Here is a 16,814-nt window from a genome sequence, read left to right as displayed (position 1 = left end):
ACAAGACGTCAACAAAATCATAAAAATCACAATGAGGGCAGAACTTACAATCCCATCCCAATCGCAAGCATTCAAACGAACCAGCCAGACTTCAATTCCCAGCAGCCTCTACAGGGCCGGAGGCGGTCTCTTAACTAGGATGGACAGGAGGCTCTGCCTATTAGGGATCCACCCACAACATACAAGGAATGTGACAGAACATTCTCCTATGTATAGAAACTAAAGAAGCAAAAAATAAAACATAAAATACATGACTGGACCAATAATAAAAATACATTATAAAAAAAAATGAATGTATATACTCTCGTACAAGTCGGGTCATGACACCCAAAAAATCTCATAAAACCAGACCTCGACTTATACGCCCGTTCAAACAGACGACACTAAAGTTTTTATTTTTCTTAAATCTTCTTGCCTCCTCCAATCTCACATCAGTTTCTCAGACGCTTCGAATTTTGTTCCAGCAGCTCAGTTACCGATTTCTTTCGCCACTTCAACGACATTTAATTTAAAGCCAGCTTCATATTTTCTTCTGATCGTAGATACAGGATGCTCTTACGATAAATAAAGGTGTATGATAGTGTGAGATACAAAAAACACAAATCAGTGCGAACTTCGCTTCAGAATAGTGCGGGTATTAAATACCGTGTCGTCACGTAGGCACAATACATAGAAAACAAAGGCCGTGTGCTCCGTGGTGACTCTCTCAGGTGGGCAGGTGTTAGCATATCGTAATCTCTTGCACCAATAGCATCAGTTTACCGAATCCGACATTATAAAATACCGGAAATCCATCCATCCATCCATTATCCAACCCGCCATATCCTAACTACAGGGTCACGGTGGTCTGCCGGAGCCAATCTCAGCCAACACAGGGAACAAGGCAGGAAACAAACCTGAGGCTGGGAACACACACACACACACACCAAGCACACAGTAGGGACAATTTAGAACCGCCAGTCCACCTGACCTGCATGTCTTTGGACTGTGGGAGGAAACCCACGCAGACACGGGGAGAACATGCAAACTCCACGCAGGGAGGACCCAGGAAGCGAACCCAGACGGGTCTTCTAACTGCAAGGGAGCAGTGCTACCCACTGCGCCACCGTGCCACCTTAATACCGGAAATTATATGGTAAAATCAAACCCGACTTATCCACGGGAGAACCTATTCGTGAGTAGATACGGTATATGAAACACAAAGAACGATAATGAAAAAATGACAAAGAAAACAGCAAGCAGCCCGTTAAACAGGAGGCAGTGGAGGAACCGCCTCACTTCACCTCAGTGCCCGATCAGTCACACTTCTGGGTGAGGCCCCCCACCACACACACACACACACACACACACGTTAAAGATTTGTGCAGGGTGACCAGGGTGAAATCAAAGAGGAGATGATGGAGGAAGATGGAGGGACAGTCAGAGCAGAGAAACAAAAGAAGTTGACGCATTAAGTTCTAGTTGACGAACAGAAGGTGAAAACCCCAAGAAGGATCCAGCAGGCGGGCAGACAGGCCCACTTAATTGAAAGCTGAATACGCTTACCCACCAAGGGAAACCCTCACTCTGCCATACTGTATTTATACTGTCACTAATTCTGGGACTCGGATGACAACAAACAACATGGCGTCAAGTAAATGGAGGAGAAAGCAGCAGCCATAAAACACAACCAAAAGTCAAGAGAAATAATACGCTACTGTATACGCTACGAGATCTAAATATGTGTTGTACGTGAATTATGGGGTTTCAGACCCCAAGGATTAAGATTTTCTTATTCATTTTCTGCATTATTCAATATTTACCAAGTTTCATTCTGATAACATCTGATCCTGTCGCCACGTTGTTGATAGCAGAGTGCTGACCGTTGCCACAGTGATCTCCCAGAATCCCCTGGGAGTACGCGACATGTGACATCATCCAAAGCGCCAGCACTTTCCATTCCGGAGTATGTGATGTTAGGCTTCCCGTGTCCCGCTGTTCCTTTGTTTATTCCTGATTACCAAGCTGATGTTTCTGCTCTCGACTCTCGTTGGCTTTCTCATCCTCCTTACTGTTTCATTTTGAGTCACACTCAATTCAGAAATGAATTCCTCACATATAAACACAACTAGATCTCCCTGTTATTAAAGAAAATCCTGAGACAAGCCTGTTGAACAAGACATTTTTTCAAGTCCCGCCCTCCTCGTAAACCACGCCCTCTCACGGTCCTCTCGCCTCTCATTGGTGGAAATGCTTTTGTCAGACTCACTTCCTGCGCTCTCAGCTCTTGTAAATTTTTACGTTTTCCTCACATTAAGTTCCCAATTAAAGAAGACGTATTATGTCCAAATCTTATTGAAGAATTTCATCCCAAAGGGTTATTAACACAAGAAATGAGTACACAGGCAATCCCAGCACCGAGAAACGATGAAGTGAAGCAAATTAACATGAAACTTGTCGATCGGTTACACGGCAAATTGGTTAAATGTGTATCAATAGTGGTGGTGATGGTGTGGAAGATCAAACATCCGTCCATCCGTCCATCCATTATCCAACCCGCTGTATCCTAACTACAGGGTCACGGGAGTCCGCTGGGCTAATCCCAGCCAACACAGGGCACAAGGCAGGAAACAAACCCCGGGCATGGCGCCAGCCTACTGCAGATGAAAACATCAACTTAATATCATGAAGAATATCTACACGCGTTAACACCGTCTGGTCTTCCACCGGCCGAATTACTGTTGAAAGAAGGACGTATCGTAATTTTATTAAGTAATTTATGTCAGAGTGACAGTTGTATTCAAAATTGGTCGAATAATTCTGACATGTAAAATTTTAACAGGCGACAAGAAAGGTAATGTAGTCCATCTTCACTAATGACATGAGACACCAAGCGAGATCTTGATATGCCAGTCATATTAAAACGCTTACAGTTTCCCGTTAGAATAGCTTTTGCTATGACAATTAAATCACAAACATTCGAAAAAGTTGGTTTATTTATTAGAGAGAAAGAAATAATATTCACTCACGGACAGTTACACGTTGTGTTGTTACAATGAAAGTCCAAACATCTATCCATCCATCGTCCAAGCCACTATATCCCAACACAGGGTCACAGGGGTCTGCTGGAGCCAATCCCAGCCAACACAGGGCGCAAGGCAGGAAGTAAACCCTGGGCAGGGTGCCAGCCCACCGCAGGGCGCACACAGTAGGGACAATTTAGAACCGCCAATCCACCTAACCTGCATGTCTTTGGACTGTGGGAGGAAACCCACGCAGACACTGGGAGAACATGCGGACTCCACGCTGGGAGGACCCGGGAAGAAAACCCAGACGGGTCTCCTAACTGTGAGGCAGCAGTGCTACCCACTGCGCCACCGTGCCGCCTGAAAGTCCAAACACACGATCAAAATTCAAAGCGATATTGATGAAAAGTGAATTCCAAATATTATAAGTGTACGTTTAAAAAGTATTTGCATGTTAATTTCAAAGCCAAACAAAACGAAAATGTATAATGCAACGAATACCTCAAACTCAACATGAAGCATCGTTTTCTTTCAATTTATTACCTTTTACTACTTTTTACTTTGGTTAATTACTCACTGTAATGTAAAATAGTTAGTTCTATTATGCATATTTAACAATTCCCATGAAAATAACAATCTGTTTAAATTGTATATCTGCTTCACCATGTGCGAGCGGCAGAGCCCGATACTAAAAAGCTAAATATTTCAATACGCCAAGAATAAAAACAACAAACCCTCAAAAACAAGCAAAAGATCATCCAAAAATGAGCCACAAACACCACGGCCACTAGGGGGAGCTCTGAAGAGGGCTGCTCAGGAGTTCTGCTCCAGCCAGGGTTCCTTTGTGTTTTCCTTTTCCTTTTCATTGTCATTTGTTTGTTTGTAGAATATCATTCAACCTCAAAATCCCCAGAAGAGCCACCAAGACATCCCAGAAAGCAAAATGACAAAAGGATGCCACTGACAGCACACTGAACCCACTCCCATGATTCTCAGTCGGGCTGGCATGAAGAGCCAGTGGTGGGCTCTCTTTTCTACAGCACACTGGCTCTGCCACTGGGGGGCAACACTTCCTGTCGATGACTTTACTGGAGTAACTTTGTGACACGGATCACTGAGCCCTCTTACATGTCCGTCAGAACAAACAGAAGACCTGCCATCTTTACAAAATGCAGCTGGAAATCCAAAAGAGACCTCAGTGAACAAAGACGAAAAATCTCCAGGCAAACCTGCCCAGGGGGCTTAATCCTGATCTCAGCTTGATGGATGATAATGCATTTCTCATCAATATGGGAAAGCCGGAATAATGCATTAGTGACCAGTTGTGCTTGACGATGGAATGGGGGGTCGAGGGTGGGGGCTGGGTGCTAGCGGGACTCACGGAAAAAGCCGGAACAATAAATCATAAGCTTTTATCGCGCGATGGGACAGAATTAAAACGGCCTTTATGTTCAATACAACAAAAACCACTTAATAGCCCCCCAAGGGCCCAAATATTTACAAACTGGCGCCCGCCCAAAAATGCTAATTTGACTTGGCTGGGGAAAAAAAAAAAAACATGAAAATAAAAATTTCACAGGATTTCAGCAATCCAGCCCTGACTTGGATGAAGCGGTGTCGAGAATATTATGCAGGGTTACGTTCAGTAATCTGGCAAAAATATTAGATGCCCCAGGGAGTGGGCACGTCCATCTTACCCAAGCAATAAGTAAAGCTCTCGCCTGGCACAAGGTGGTGAACAAAATCTAAAAGTGGAAAATAACTGGGATACTGAGAAAAAAAAGGGGGGGGGGTTCTGGGAAACAGCCTGCTTGGGTTTTTGTCCCATTTGGCCATAAAGGGACTGGTCACCTGGCTGAGACCCACCCTGGCGGGGGTGCCTGCTCACATCTGGCCAGTTTAGGGTCTCCAGTCCAACTGACATTGGAGGAAACGGGAGCAGCTGGAGACGCAGGTGGATGGAGTGGAGTGTCCTCGCTGTGACTTGAACCCTGCGCTGCTCTCATTCAGTGTTCCTTGTTGGCGTTAAATGATCATCTCAGCTTCCCTCCAAGGCCCGAACGCTAATCGAAGTCCGTGAAGCTCTTCAAGGCGCTATACAAAAGCACGATTTGACAAGCCACTTCTGACTGCAGCCTGTCTGGAATTTTAATGACAGCCCCTTGTCCTTGTCAGCTCTGATCCTCTATGCTGGTTTATTTTCAAATCCAATGTTAACCAACCTGGTATCGAAGTGTGTGTGCTATGCAACGGACTGGCACCTCCATGGCACCAAAGTTGGCCAAAGCAGGTCTGAAGACGGACAGAAGAAGAAGAGGCAGCACAGTAAGCCCCTGACACCACAAGGGGGCACTTGAGCTCCTGTGCGCTCATAAGTGTTTGTAGTGTAGTCTGTCTGCTACGCTACACCCCAGTCACGTCAGCCACCTCTCATCGGTGGTCTTTGGTGGTGGCAGCCCACTCATGGTACAGAAATGGCCAGTGTGGCGCCCTCTGCCAGGTCACATCCAAACCATTTAATTTTGCAATATTCTTGTAATGATGGATTGCACAGGTTAAAGCTAATGGGGAGCTTGAACCATTCGGGGCTGAGTGGTGGACCTGGACCCCCGTATTACGATGAAGCAGCCTGGTTAACAGCAGAACATCCGAGCATTTTGGTGCCCTGTTAGACCAGAAAAGGCCACAGTGAGGTGAGCACGCAATTCCTTGCACTAAGTGTGCTATCCATCCAAGATGGGATGACATTTAAAGTTGTTGATGTTTGCAGTGCACCATCTGTTGGAATGTATTGTGTACTGCATGTAGTAATAAAATGCGTTACACTTGTCATTCCAACAGATGGCACACTGCAAACATCTGTAGTGATCAAAAGTATCACTACAAGTGTTTGTAATGCGCCACCTGTTGGAAAGGGCAGGCTCAGAAACACACAGTTACACAGACACTTCTCCTTAAATCAAGGTGGATAAACTGCATAATAACTATTTTAAAAATGATACAGAAACAGCTTTGTAAATCCCTATGCTATTAAAGGTGCTACTAAAATGCTGAACAAAAAAAAATCTGCATTAAAAGTGGCCACACAGTGTCAGGGTTTGAAGTCCAAAGCCTAAACTACTACGCCACACTGCCTGCCCTAAAGCTGCCACCTTGAACCCTGATCTCAGCTACACCAACTAACCAACTAAGCCACTACGCTACTCAACCGCAGATAATCAGCTCTGCTTGCTGGCAAATTGTTGACACTGGCAGTGTTAACCCCGCCTTTTTATTTAAATATTGCCAAGTCAATTGGCTGAACTAGAAAATGACAGACAAGTAATGGCGGTTGGAGATGCCCGACAGCAAAACCCTGCTCTGTGATTTGCCAAAGTCTAAAATCATTGACAGTTTAGCCGCCCACCAACCCCGCCCACCGTGCTCCAGTCTGCCTTCTCGATGGAACCAAACCAAATCAGAATGTCAATGCCCACCAGTGCCTTGGCAGTCACAGGGCCCCCTACTTACCATCAAAGGAGACGGTGGGGTGCTCTCTTCTAGAACACAAATCCTGCGGCCTGTCCTCAGGGGCAAAGGAATTCTGAGACGAGCAGAGGCGAAGTGTCAGGAAAAGGAGGAGCCCAGGGAGAGCAGACCTGAAGGTGGCGTGTGGCTGAGACACTACCATGGTGAACGGGCCGTCCGGTCGACTAGCTGCCAAGGAAGGCCTTGGAGAGACACCTGCAAAACACAGAAGGCGCACACAGATATTAGGAGGTGGCCAGAAATCCCAGGAGATAACAGGCAACCACATTCTCCTTTCTATATAGCGCCTTTAGGTGGCAAGGAACCACTCACAGGAGCTGCACAGACCAAAACTGAATTGGCTCCAGGCAGAGAAAATGCCCCACTCATGGCTTAAGAAACCATTCGGTGCTGGAGACTAAAGCTGCACACTTATACACGACTCCAGGGAACTCCGCAGATGAATCGTCTAGAAGGCAAACCCCAAAAGGAGAAGCGACAACTTGGGGTCACACGAAGAAAACCAACACATGACCTCCTATAGAGCGCCTTTCTGTTGTCAGCACCATCCCATGCAGCTGGGCAGATTTGAACTCATAGGTGTGTGATGGGAGCTCTGACAGGTGGGGGGCACACACAGGGTCAGGAGTGGGCTTTCAACCTCTGCCCCCAACAGCACTATACTGTATAGTGCCTTTCAACAGTGAACACCACCCTCAGGAGCCACAGGTGTAAAATACAAAAGGGCACACTCACTAAATGATGGAAAACTACAAATGAATATAGCGCCTTTCAGACTTCCATACAATTCTACAATGTGAGGTCAAGCAGATGAAGAGACTCACTCGGGGTCACACAGCAAGATGATCATGGGCAGAGGTGGCTACACTGTAATCCTATATAGTGCCTTTTATATAGCGCCTTTCTACAGTGGACGCCATTCCAATTGTCGGTTGCATTTCCACAGTGCTCTCTCTAGTGTGGAGGAGTGTGAAGTGGCACCCTAAGGACTGAATATAGTGCCTTTTACAGAGCACTTCTCTCCAGTGAGCCCGCTCTCACGTTTGCTGCACTACAGTTGTAGAAGGAGCGGGCTGGTGGCTCAGCAGTGAGCCTCCATACAGGATGGCAGGCTCATCTTCTAACTCTATATAGTGCCTTTTAAGGAGAACCTTTGGGAACACCAAGCCCAGGCCGCTGTGTGCATCCACTACACTTGCTCCCCTATTTATAGGCTTGAGAAGCCCTGAGTTGACACAGTGAGTCACCACCCCATAATGCTATATAGCACCTTTCCATGACAGTCCTATCCCAAGAAGCAGTCCAATCGGTTTCTTTCCATGTGTCTGCCTAAATGTGCCCAGGCAGAGGTGACAGGAATTCAAACCGTGAGGTCCACTGCCTGCTCTGCCCAAATGACCAACGCTTGGCCTCTCTGAGCGGGATTTCAATTTAAAAAGGCACTGAAAAGGGCGGAGCAAAAAACACAATGGGAATCCCCCGGGTTTGGCCACGTTACTCCTCGCATTCCAGCCACTTCATCCATCTTCTCACTCCACATTCTCCATAGGCCAGGCTGACTGAGCAGGTACCAACATGTCTGCCATCATTTCCATTGAAGCCAAAGACGTTACTCCTGCCAGAACTGCCCTTTCGGCCCCCACCTTCATGTTTTTACCCCAACTGTCATTGAAGCCATCAGAGTTGCTGGCACTTAATGGCTTGTGCCCTCACCCGGGTGACCCTGTAGAGGGATGGCATCACTGCAGCACAGGTCAGTAACAAATAACCCATCATTGTTGTCCATAAAGGGGGCTGAGCAGCCAGTTGGCCTGCTGATGGCTGACCGGACCCCAAAAGGTTTGTCTTGTGCATCGAGAGTATCCAGAACTTTACACACAACCGAACAATGACAACGTAATAAAAACACAACTGATTCAGTAGCGCCCCCTAGCACACTGTGGTGGAATGTGCCAAGGGCGATTCAAAACTTCATGCCCTACAGAAGATGGACCACCATGGGTGTGACGGTCTCTTATTTTGCTATCCTCTGCCTTTCTGCAAATCTAGCATCAGTCTTTTGTGAGCAGCTGGCCTTTCCGGTGCCCACCTGCATCCCATTTATGTGGCTACTGGTAAGGATGGCAAAAAAAAAAATTGAGAGGCACAGAGTGAGAGAGAGAGATAACGGGGGGGGGCCTTTGTGTCAATCAAGTCTGCTGAGCCAGTGAACAATCCATCGGGTGGGACAAGCAGACATTACTTTCAAACATCGGCATCTCTGATGCTATGCCAGTTTGATGATGACGATGATGATGATGATTATTGCTGGATTATTTATTACCTTCGGGTCTAGTCTGTTAATTCTGGCCAGTGCCAATGTCTGTGCCCATGTCAGTACCTGCTGTTATTTGCTTTATAAAATGCATGCAGAATGGGGGCCCAAAATGAAATCTTGTATACCTCCTCAAAACAGCTTTCTGTGCCCCTGATACTGGGTAGTACCGGGTAAGAAACAATGTGCCAGTCCACATCAGCCGCTTACACTCAGCAAATCTGAACCCTCAGTTAGCCAAACTGCACATCTCTGTGGTGTGAGAGGAGACAGGAGACGCCTCATGGGGACACATGGAGAACATACAAACTCCACACAGATGGCATTCTGACTGGCATTTCAACCCATGTGCCCAGAGCTGGAAGGCAGTAGTGCTGCCAAGCCTCCCCGTCTATCTGTCCATCTTCCAGATTTGCTTATCCAGTCTGAGTCTGTCACAGCAAGAATTGGGCACAAGGCAAGAACACCACCTGGACAGACTGAACACACACACGCCAGGCTCAGTTGAGCATCGCCAGCCCACCTCACCCGCATGTCTTTGGACTGCGAGAGGAAATCTGAGCAGGCGGCAGAAACCAACATGGTCTCGGGGAGCACACGCAGATGACACACACACAGGGAGGACCAGGATGGGTCTCCTTACTGCGATGGCACTACAACTAGACCACCATAAAGTGACCCCCATTACTCCTAAATATATTCTTCAGATACAAGTGCAGGTGACTGCCCCTCCTCACTGTGCCCTGGCAATGCCCCCAGCAGTAAATGTTTCTTCACATCCATCACGTTGTTTCAGCTGATCCTTATCAGAGAGACAGTTACATTTATATAGCGCTTTTCAAGACCCTCGAGACGCTTTACATAGACAGTGGGGAGCCACTTCAGCCACCACCAACGTGCAGCAGCCCCCTGAATGTTGTGAAGCAGCCATTCTTTGGCCAGTACACCCACCACACGTTAACTATTAGAGGGTGAAGGGATGACAGGGCAGCCAGAGGGTCAGGACCCCGGTTTATGAGGACAACAATTTTTACAGCCCAGTGTCCCTGTCACTGCAATGGGATCTGCACAGGGTAAGCGCCCCCTGCTGGAGTTTTACTGGTTAGTCTGCCATTCAAGTGCTGGTCGGGCACAAACGTGCTTAGCTTCAGGTAGATGACGAGGTGTGAAGTGCAGGTGGAATGGCTGCTAGAAAAGGAGACACGACATTCGTTCATTCATTTATTGCCCAATGGAATCACAGAGCACATCCCAGCAGCAGCTCTTGGTTCAAGACAGTAAAATAACTCCAGTCCATTAACGGGCACACACCATGCCAGTTCAGAGTGACCACCAGAGCAACGACACCAACAGACAGAACCAAAGTCAGTCGATTCCAGGCTGATGAAAGGCCACCCTCAGGTCCTCCGAGCTCTTCAGTGCTGAAGACTGAACTTGCCAACTTGTAACTTTATATAGCGCCTTTCTTTACTAAAACACCATCCTGGGGAACTGTGTAGACAAAACTCACTGATGTTGTATTTATACAAAGTGAACAGAGGAAGAAGCAGCAACAACTTGGGGCCACACAGAAAAGACATTTATGACCTGCACGCGACACCCAATCATCGGATATAGCGCCTTTCTGTTATCAACACTGTTCCACACAGCTGAGCAGATACTTCACAAGTTCTACTCATACACATGTAATGTGAGAGTCGAGAAATGAGGTGGCAAAGCACAGGGTCACACAGACAGTCAAAGTGGACATTCAACTTCTGTCCCAACAACAGTATATAGCGCCTTTCTACAGCCAATGACAAGCCACAGGTATGAAATACAATGGATTGTAACTTTCAGCATTTTGAGCAGATAAAAAGTATTGTGGGGGCGACAAAAAGAAAACCACACAATTGTATATAGTGCCTTTCCATAGTAAAACACAACTCCCAGTAGCAGCAGAGAGAGGACAGCATTGACTCCATATTAGTAGAACATGAGCCACTCTGGCAGATGGAAAGAGAGAGTCACTCCGGGTGACACCGCAAGCCACATAATGACCTAGCACCCTGTATAGTGCCTTTTATATGGCACCGGGCCACAGGGAACACCAACACAACTGTCAGCTGCACTTCCACAAGGCTGGCTCTAGCATATGGTGGGAGGTTTAAGGTGACAACGTTAGTAAGTGGAGGGGTTTGAGTCTTCACTTGAATATAGAGCCTTTATATAGTGTACACCATTCCAGCTGTTAGTGGCATTTCTACTTATGGTGATGAGCTTATGGGGACAGAGCTAGTAAGTGGAGGGGTTTAAACTTGCACCCTAATAACTGAATATAGTGCCTTGTATATAGCGCCTTTCTACAGTGCCTGCCATTTGGACATTTTCTAGATCAGTAATCTACAATTTTTCATCACATTGTACAAAGAGACCAGCAGAACAGTGAGCCTACACAGAAAATGAACCTGCCATCCTTTACATGTATATAGTGCCTTTCATAGAAAACCTGTATGAACACCATTGCGTTATATAAATAAAATTATTATTATTATTAGGGTGTGTATACACAACACTCGATCCCCCGTTTGTAAATTTGACAACTGGCAAGCAGGAGTGCTAATCGGAAGAGCATCCATCTTCCAAACCCGCTTATCCAGAGCAGGGTCGTGGAGCCAATGTCACCAAGCACTGGGAGCCTAACAACACAGACACGGGGAGTTGGGGGCATACAGGCAGCGCAAAGCGAGCGAATCATCGGCTCTGGACGGACTGCAGCGCCAAACTCAGCGCCACTGGAGCCCTTCACAAAGTTTGAAAGATGCCTTTAATGGTCTCGCGTGTCTCATCCAGGTGGCTGTTTGGGTGGGATGATCCTGACCCCGGAGAGACGTTTGAACCTCACGTCACGTCATTGTCACCAGCCACGGTCCCAGCCGGGAGGCGTCCTAACTTTTTTTTGTTTCGCCCCATGGCAACCGAAGGCGCGCTTTTAAAAGCTCCAATCCCGCAGGGGATGCGCCCGTCTGTTCTCTTAAGACCCAAAGGAATGCGCCTCATTAGGACTTCTTGCAAATGGCAGCCAATTAAAGTCTGATTAAAGCACAAAGGTGCGGAGAGCGCGCGCGCACGTCAATCGCGGGATCGGCGCTTCTTTCCAGGACCCCGAGGTTGACTTGCATTTATTTTTGTAATGAAAAATGTGACCCGGGGGTAGATGGGGCTGGGTCCTCGTCAAGGTGATTTCTGCCATAAGCGGCCATTTCTGGCGGTCATTTACGGGCTCATTACGCACGCCCAGCAGATTTTGATGTTTGTTTTTTTTAAATGCAATCGCTGCAACAATTCGGTCTTTGCAACTGACCAGGCGCCGCCGCGCACAAGAATGTCATCTGCTATTCCAGGTGGAATTAAGCGCACGGACCCTGCGACTGACTCGTGCGCTTCAAAAACCCGAACTAAAGTGGGGCGCAACGCATCCCCGCCGGACAGCCCGACCCCCGGTGGAGCGGCAGTCACAAGCAGAGCAGAGCGATCGAGAGCTGCCCTTCTGGAGTCCGTGCACACAAGTCCAAGAATTTCTTATTTATTTGTGTTTTATTTCCAGCTTCTGTTGACGGAGAGTAAAAAGCCGAGCTTGTTCTGCTTACCTGCACGACATATCCGGAAGTCGCTCTGGTCCCTCGGACATCGAGAGCGCGCGTGTCCCTCCACTGGCTGTTTGGCTGGCTGTGCGCCTCCACTGCTAGGAAGCAATCGAGAGATTCCTAAAAAGGCCCACGGCAGTAAAAAAAAAATCCCCTCCCCTAATCCTGTGTTAGTAGAAGGAGGGGAGGATGGGGGGCTCAGAATCTCTCTCTCTCTCTCTCTGCACCCTGGCCTCGCCCCCATCCCCCCTGCCCGTCTCCTCAAAGACACTTCGCTAATGACCGTTAACTTTCTTGTTTTTGTTTTCCCGTCATCTTCTATAACTCGGACGGCCCATCCCTTTGCACCCCCGGTAACCCCTCATTCACTTACCGTACATAATTAGCTTCAATGGTTCAGGCTCGACAATCCGGCTAACGTTAAAGCCCCCCCAACCCACTAAAAGGCTCATTAAAAGACCCCCTTTCAGAGAAAATTGCTGTGCAGATCTGCTCTGAGTACTCAGACGAAAAGGTGAAAAAGTAGATAAACGGCACCGGGAAGAAAATGTGCGCCGACCGACAAAACTCCACTGAGCGCCACTTCAGTGACGGAGCGAGTGGCACATTAGCACAGCGGTCCTAGAAATGAACACCGCGCACATCAGCAAACGGCAAATGGACGCATTAACGGGAAAACGGGCAGGGCATCAGCTGGCGTGAAAGGGGGGCTCACTTAACAAGACAACGTGGCCGAGCAGCCAAGCGCCCAGTTCAGTGCCCATTCGTAACTCGCCACAGGGCTCAGAGCAGGTCACCTCACCTACCAGCGTAACTAATGTGACCACAATGGCGCTGGACGGGCACGCTGCTCTCCCAGTGGTGCTCACTCATTAAAGACACTACAAACATGACAAGTCCGAACCAGCCCGAATTCGCGTCGCCTCGTGTGATACCAAGTGTGCCGCGTCACTTACCTGTGATACGCGTGTGCACGACATCGGTAAACTGCATAGAGACCGTCTCTGGCGCGGAAGGGCACTATATAACAGGACAGGTCACGTGGGTCATCTCACCTTCCAAAACAAGAGGGGATCGCCTTGACCGGCGCCATTTCAGCTCCTCACTCAGTAAAAATGAGGACACGTGACCTCAGATGGTGCTCACTCGAAGGCGCTATATAAAAGAACAAGATCAGAGATTCAGACACCGCCGCCACTAACGCCTCCTTCAGAGACTTGTGCTCCAGCTCTGCAGGTACATGATGTGTGTAGGTGTATAAACTGTCCCTATGCTGATATTTAGCATTGAAAGGCACTATATAAGGTCAAGTCAGAGATTCTGTCTCCACCACTAACTCTGCATGCAGCCACGTATGGTGACCAGCTCTGCAGATACCTGTAAAGTGCCTTTGGGTGACATTCGGTATGAAGGTCACAGGTGCCATCTCCGTCATCGGCAAGTCACTTCACCTTCCAATATGGCTAATCACCCCTCACTAGGAGTGAAATGACATTCCTGATAAGTGGCCTCAGTTGGTGTTCACTATAAGGCGCCATATAAGAGAACATTCCGCCTCCAGCCTAACGTGTGTTACTTCATGGACTTGTGCTCCAGCTCTGCAGATACAAGAACCAGAGTTTAAACTATACACAGATATTTAGTACTGAAAGGCACTATAAAAAGTGACAAGTCACAGGTGCAGTCTCCATCATGGGCTCCCTGTCTGATTCTGAGAGGGTCGCTTCACCTCCTTGAACAAAGAAGGAAACCCCTTGACGTGCATCACTTCACCTTCAACTCCTCCCGCTGTAGAAGGGAGAGCTGAACAGCATTTGTATTTAAGTGACTCGCTGTAAGGCGCTATATTCAACATCAGAGTCTCCGCCCCTAATTCCTGCTGTGGCCCACAGGTGCTGTTTCATGGCCCTGTGCTCCAGATACGTGAGCCACCGTATAAACTGCTGCATTTCTGCACTGATATTTAGCATTGTAAGGCACTATATAACATAACAGATGTCATTGTTGACTGTGTGTTTCACCCTGAGCCAATCCTTTTACTTCCCAGTTGAGTGATGGAGGTGCGCTCATATGTGCCACTTCACCTTCCATGGCTTATGCTGTAGAAATGAGGATGAGGTGGCATTGCCATCAGATGGTGCTCACTATATAAACTATCAGGATCAGACATTCAGACTCCCCCCCACCCAGTTACTTGCCTGTTATTTCACAGCTCAACAAATGCATCAACCTGTGCATAAGCCGAGCACTGAAAGGCGCTATATAAACCCACAGGTCACAGGTGCAGTCACCATCACTCACTCTCATAGTATAACTATGGAAGGGCCTTAGGTCGATGCTCGGGGGTGAAAGGCACTACACAGGGTGGGTGACACTCCTGCCACCAACGCTCTGTGCCACACAGCGCATACTGTCACTGCTCACATTGTACAAGTAAGGACAGAGCAGTACTCTCATGACGTGTGCCCTCTAAGGCACTATATAGAACAACAAGCACACGGGTTCAAACCCTGCCACAGACCCCCTGCATGGCCAGCCGACTCTACACCCGGCTAAAACACCCGCAAAGTGCCTTTGAGTGACGAAAGACGCTATAAAAATGTGACCCTGAGCTAGGAAATCACCTGCCAGAAGACATACTGCACAAATATGTACGTGAAAGACCCCTCCGCAGACTGGCCATGGCAGACTGATGCCCACCATTGAGTGTCCCGCGCCAGCCTCTCCATGTGCGTTTTTCCATTAGAGCAGAGCTGCTAATTGGTACTTCTCTCCTGAAGGACTCGAACAGCAAGTTGTTTTTGTCTCTTAAATGAGGAGCTCTAAGGCATAAATCTGCTCATAATTAACATTTAAGAACGAACACAGCTTCATTTGCATAATATGAGAGCGACGAGGCATTGGAACAACAAAACCGAGGGTCCATCGACGGGGGCGACGTCTGGGAGAACACAAAGGAAACGAAGGAGCCAAGATGCAACTGCTGATGTCACTTCCTTATTACTGCAATTCTGACCTGTGAGGAAACGTGCAGGTGAGCATCAATAGGGCGGGGCCAAGTGTGGGAGTGGCCTAAAACAAGTAAAGCAGCTGGGGAGAACCTCCAACCAGCAGGTGGCAGCAGTGGATTACCAGTCTGCCAATATCTGGAAGAAGGAGGAGGAATGGCTGGGCAGAAATGGGGGAATTCACATGAAGATGATGATTCAGCTGAGGAAGATCCAGTATTCATCAACCCTCCCCCCACCACTTATTAATGTGGACGGGACAGCATGAGGACACCAAGTCTCGTCTATGTGAAGACCACCTGCTCCACTGCTTCAGCAAGGATGGCCCACTCCAGCCTGGCATCTCTTCTGGGCAGGGGACAGGCACCACACTGGCAAAAGATGCCATCCTCTACATTCCAGTGTGGAAAGACTGGAGTTGACTAATGTGTGTATGGCATGGCAGTAGGCAGGGGCATCACTGCAGAAAAGGCAGCCAGTGGAGTCAACTAGGGGGTGCTAATGTGTGGATGGCATGGCAGTTAGCAGGGAAGACAGACGGGTAGTCCAGTGGATGCCAGCATGGGAAAGCAAGTGTCAATGGGGTGGCTAATGTGTGTGGCATGGCAGCAGACCGGGGCATCACTGCAGGAAAGAATGAAGAAGAGGAATCTTACATGTGCCAGTGTAGGAAGACTGGGGTTACTTTGGGGTAGCAGTGTGTATGGCACGTCAGTAAGCAAAGACATCAAAGCTAGAAAGGGAAGAGGCAGTCTCTTCACATGCCAGTGTGGGAGAACAGGAATAACTGGGAGCAGGAATTTGAATGGCGTGGCAGTAGGCAGGGGCAATACAGTTGAAAAAGGACAAGACCGGATCACTAAAGGGCATTACTCTGTGTGGCATGGCAGTATGCAGGGGCACGACTGTAAGAAAAAATGAGGAGCAGTCCTGCGCATGCCAATGAGGGAAGTCTGGTGCCAGGTGGGATGGCCTAGTTCCAGCCTTGTGAACGAGATGTGTGCCCCTCGGCATCGACGAGGTCCTTGAAAAGACATCAATCCCCCCCCCCATGACCCCGAGCAGACGACGGAGGCGCTATATTCGTCAAGTAGGGCACCATCTCTACCCCTCCTGCTCAGACCCAGTCAATCAGAAATGACAAACGAAGCCCCAGAGCCACGCAGCCCACCCTAAAACAGAAGGCCACTCTGATATGATCTCTTCAGGTTGCTGTGTCCGGGGGTCCCTTTTGCTTTTTGTTTTTTTGTTGTGTTCCGCTGGCCTGCTCCCATCATCTCTCCACAACAAAGGGTCCAGCAAGTCGCTGGAGGGGCGACCGCCAATTAACGCT

The 16,814-nt window shown here is 48.2% G+C and overlaps 1 protein-coding gene across 2 annotated transcripts in view; it reads right to left on the bottom strand.

Moving 5' to 3' along the window:
* sema5ba (sema domain, seven thrombospondin repeats (type 1 and type 1-like), transmembrane domain (TM) and short cytoplasmic domain, (semaphorin) 5Ba) overlaps window positions 1–16,814 on the bottom strand; it is a 147,977-nt gene that overhangs the window by 55,623 nt on the left and 75,540 nt on the right. Inside the window, exons 1-2 of one of the 2 annotated variants that reach the window (XM_039755220.1) lie at window positions 12,477–12,732; window positions 6,516–6,728 (exon numbers count right to left, since the gene is read on the bottom strand). In XM_039755220.1, the coding sequence (XP_039611154.1) occupies window positions 6,516–6,728; window positions 12,477–12,717 (454 nt within the window). In that variant the 5' untranslated portion in view covers window positions 12,718–12,732. Of the gene's footprint in view, window positions 1–6,515; window positions 6,729–12,476; window positions 12,733–16,814 lie in introns of those variants that run through there. The other variant, XM_039755222.1, reaches the window with a different exon arrangement.

Source organism: Polypterus senegalus, chromosome 6 (assembly GCF_016835505.1).
Source record: "Polypterus senegalus isolate Bchr_013 chromosome 6, ASM1683550v1, whole genome shotgun sequence".
Classification (NCBI taxonomy): Eukaryota; Metazoa; Chordata; class Cladistia; order Polypteriformes; family Polypteridae; genus Polypterus; species Polypterus senegalus.
The sequence above is the reverse complement of the archived record's forward strand: the minus strand, read 5'-3'. Positions and strand labels throughout refer to the sequence as shown.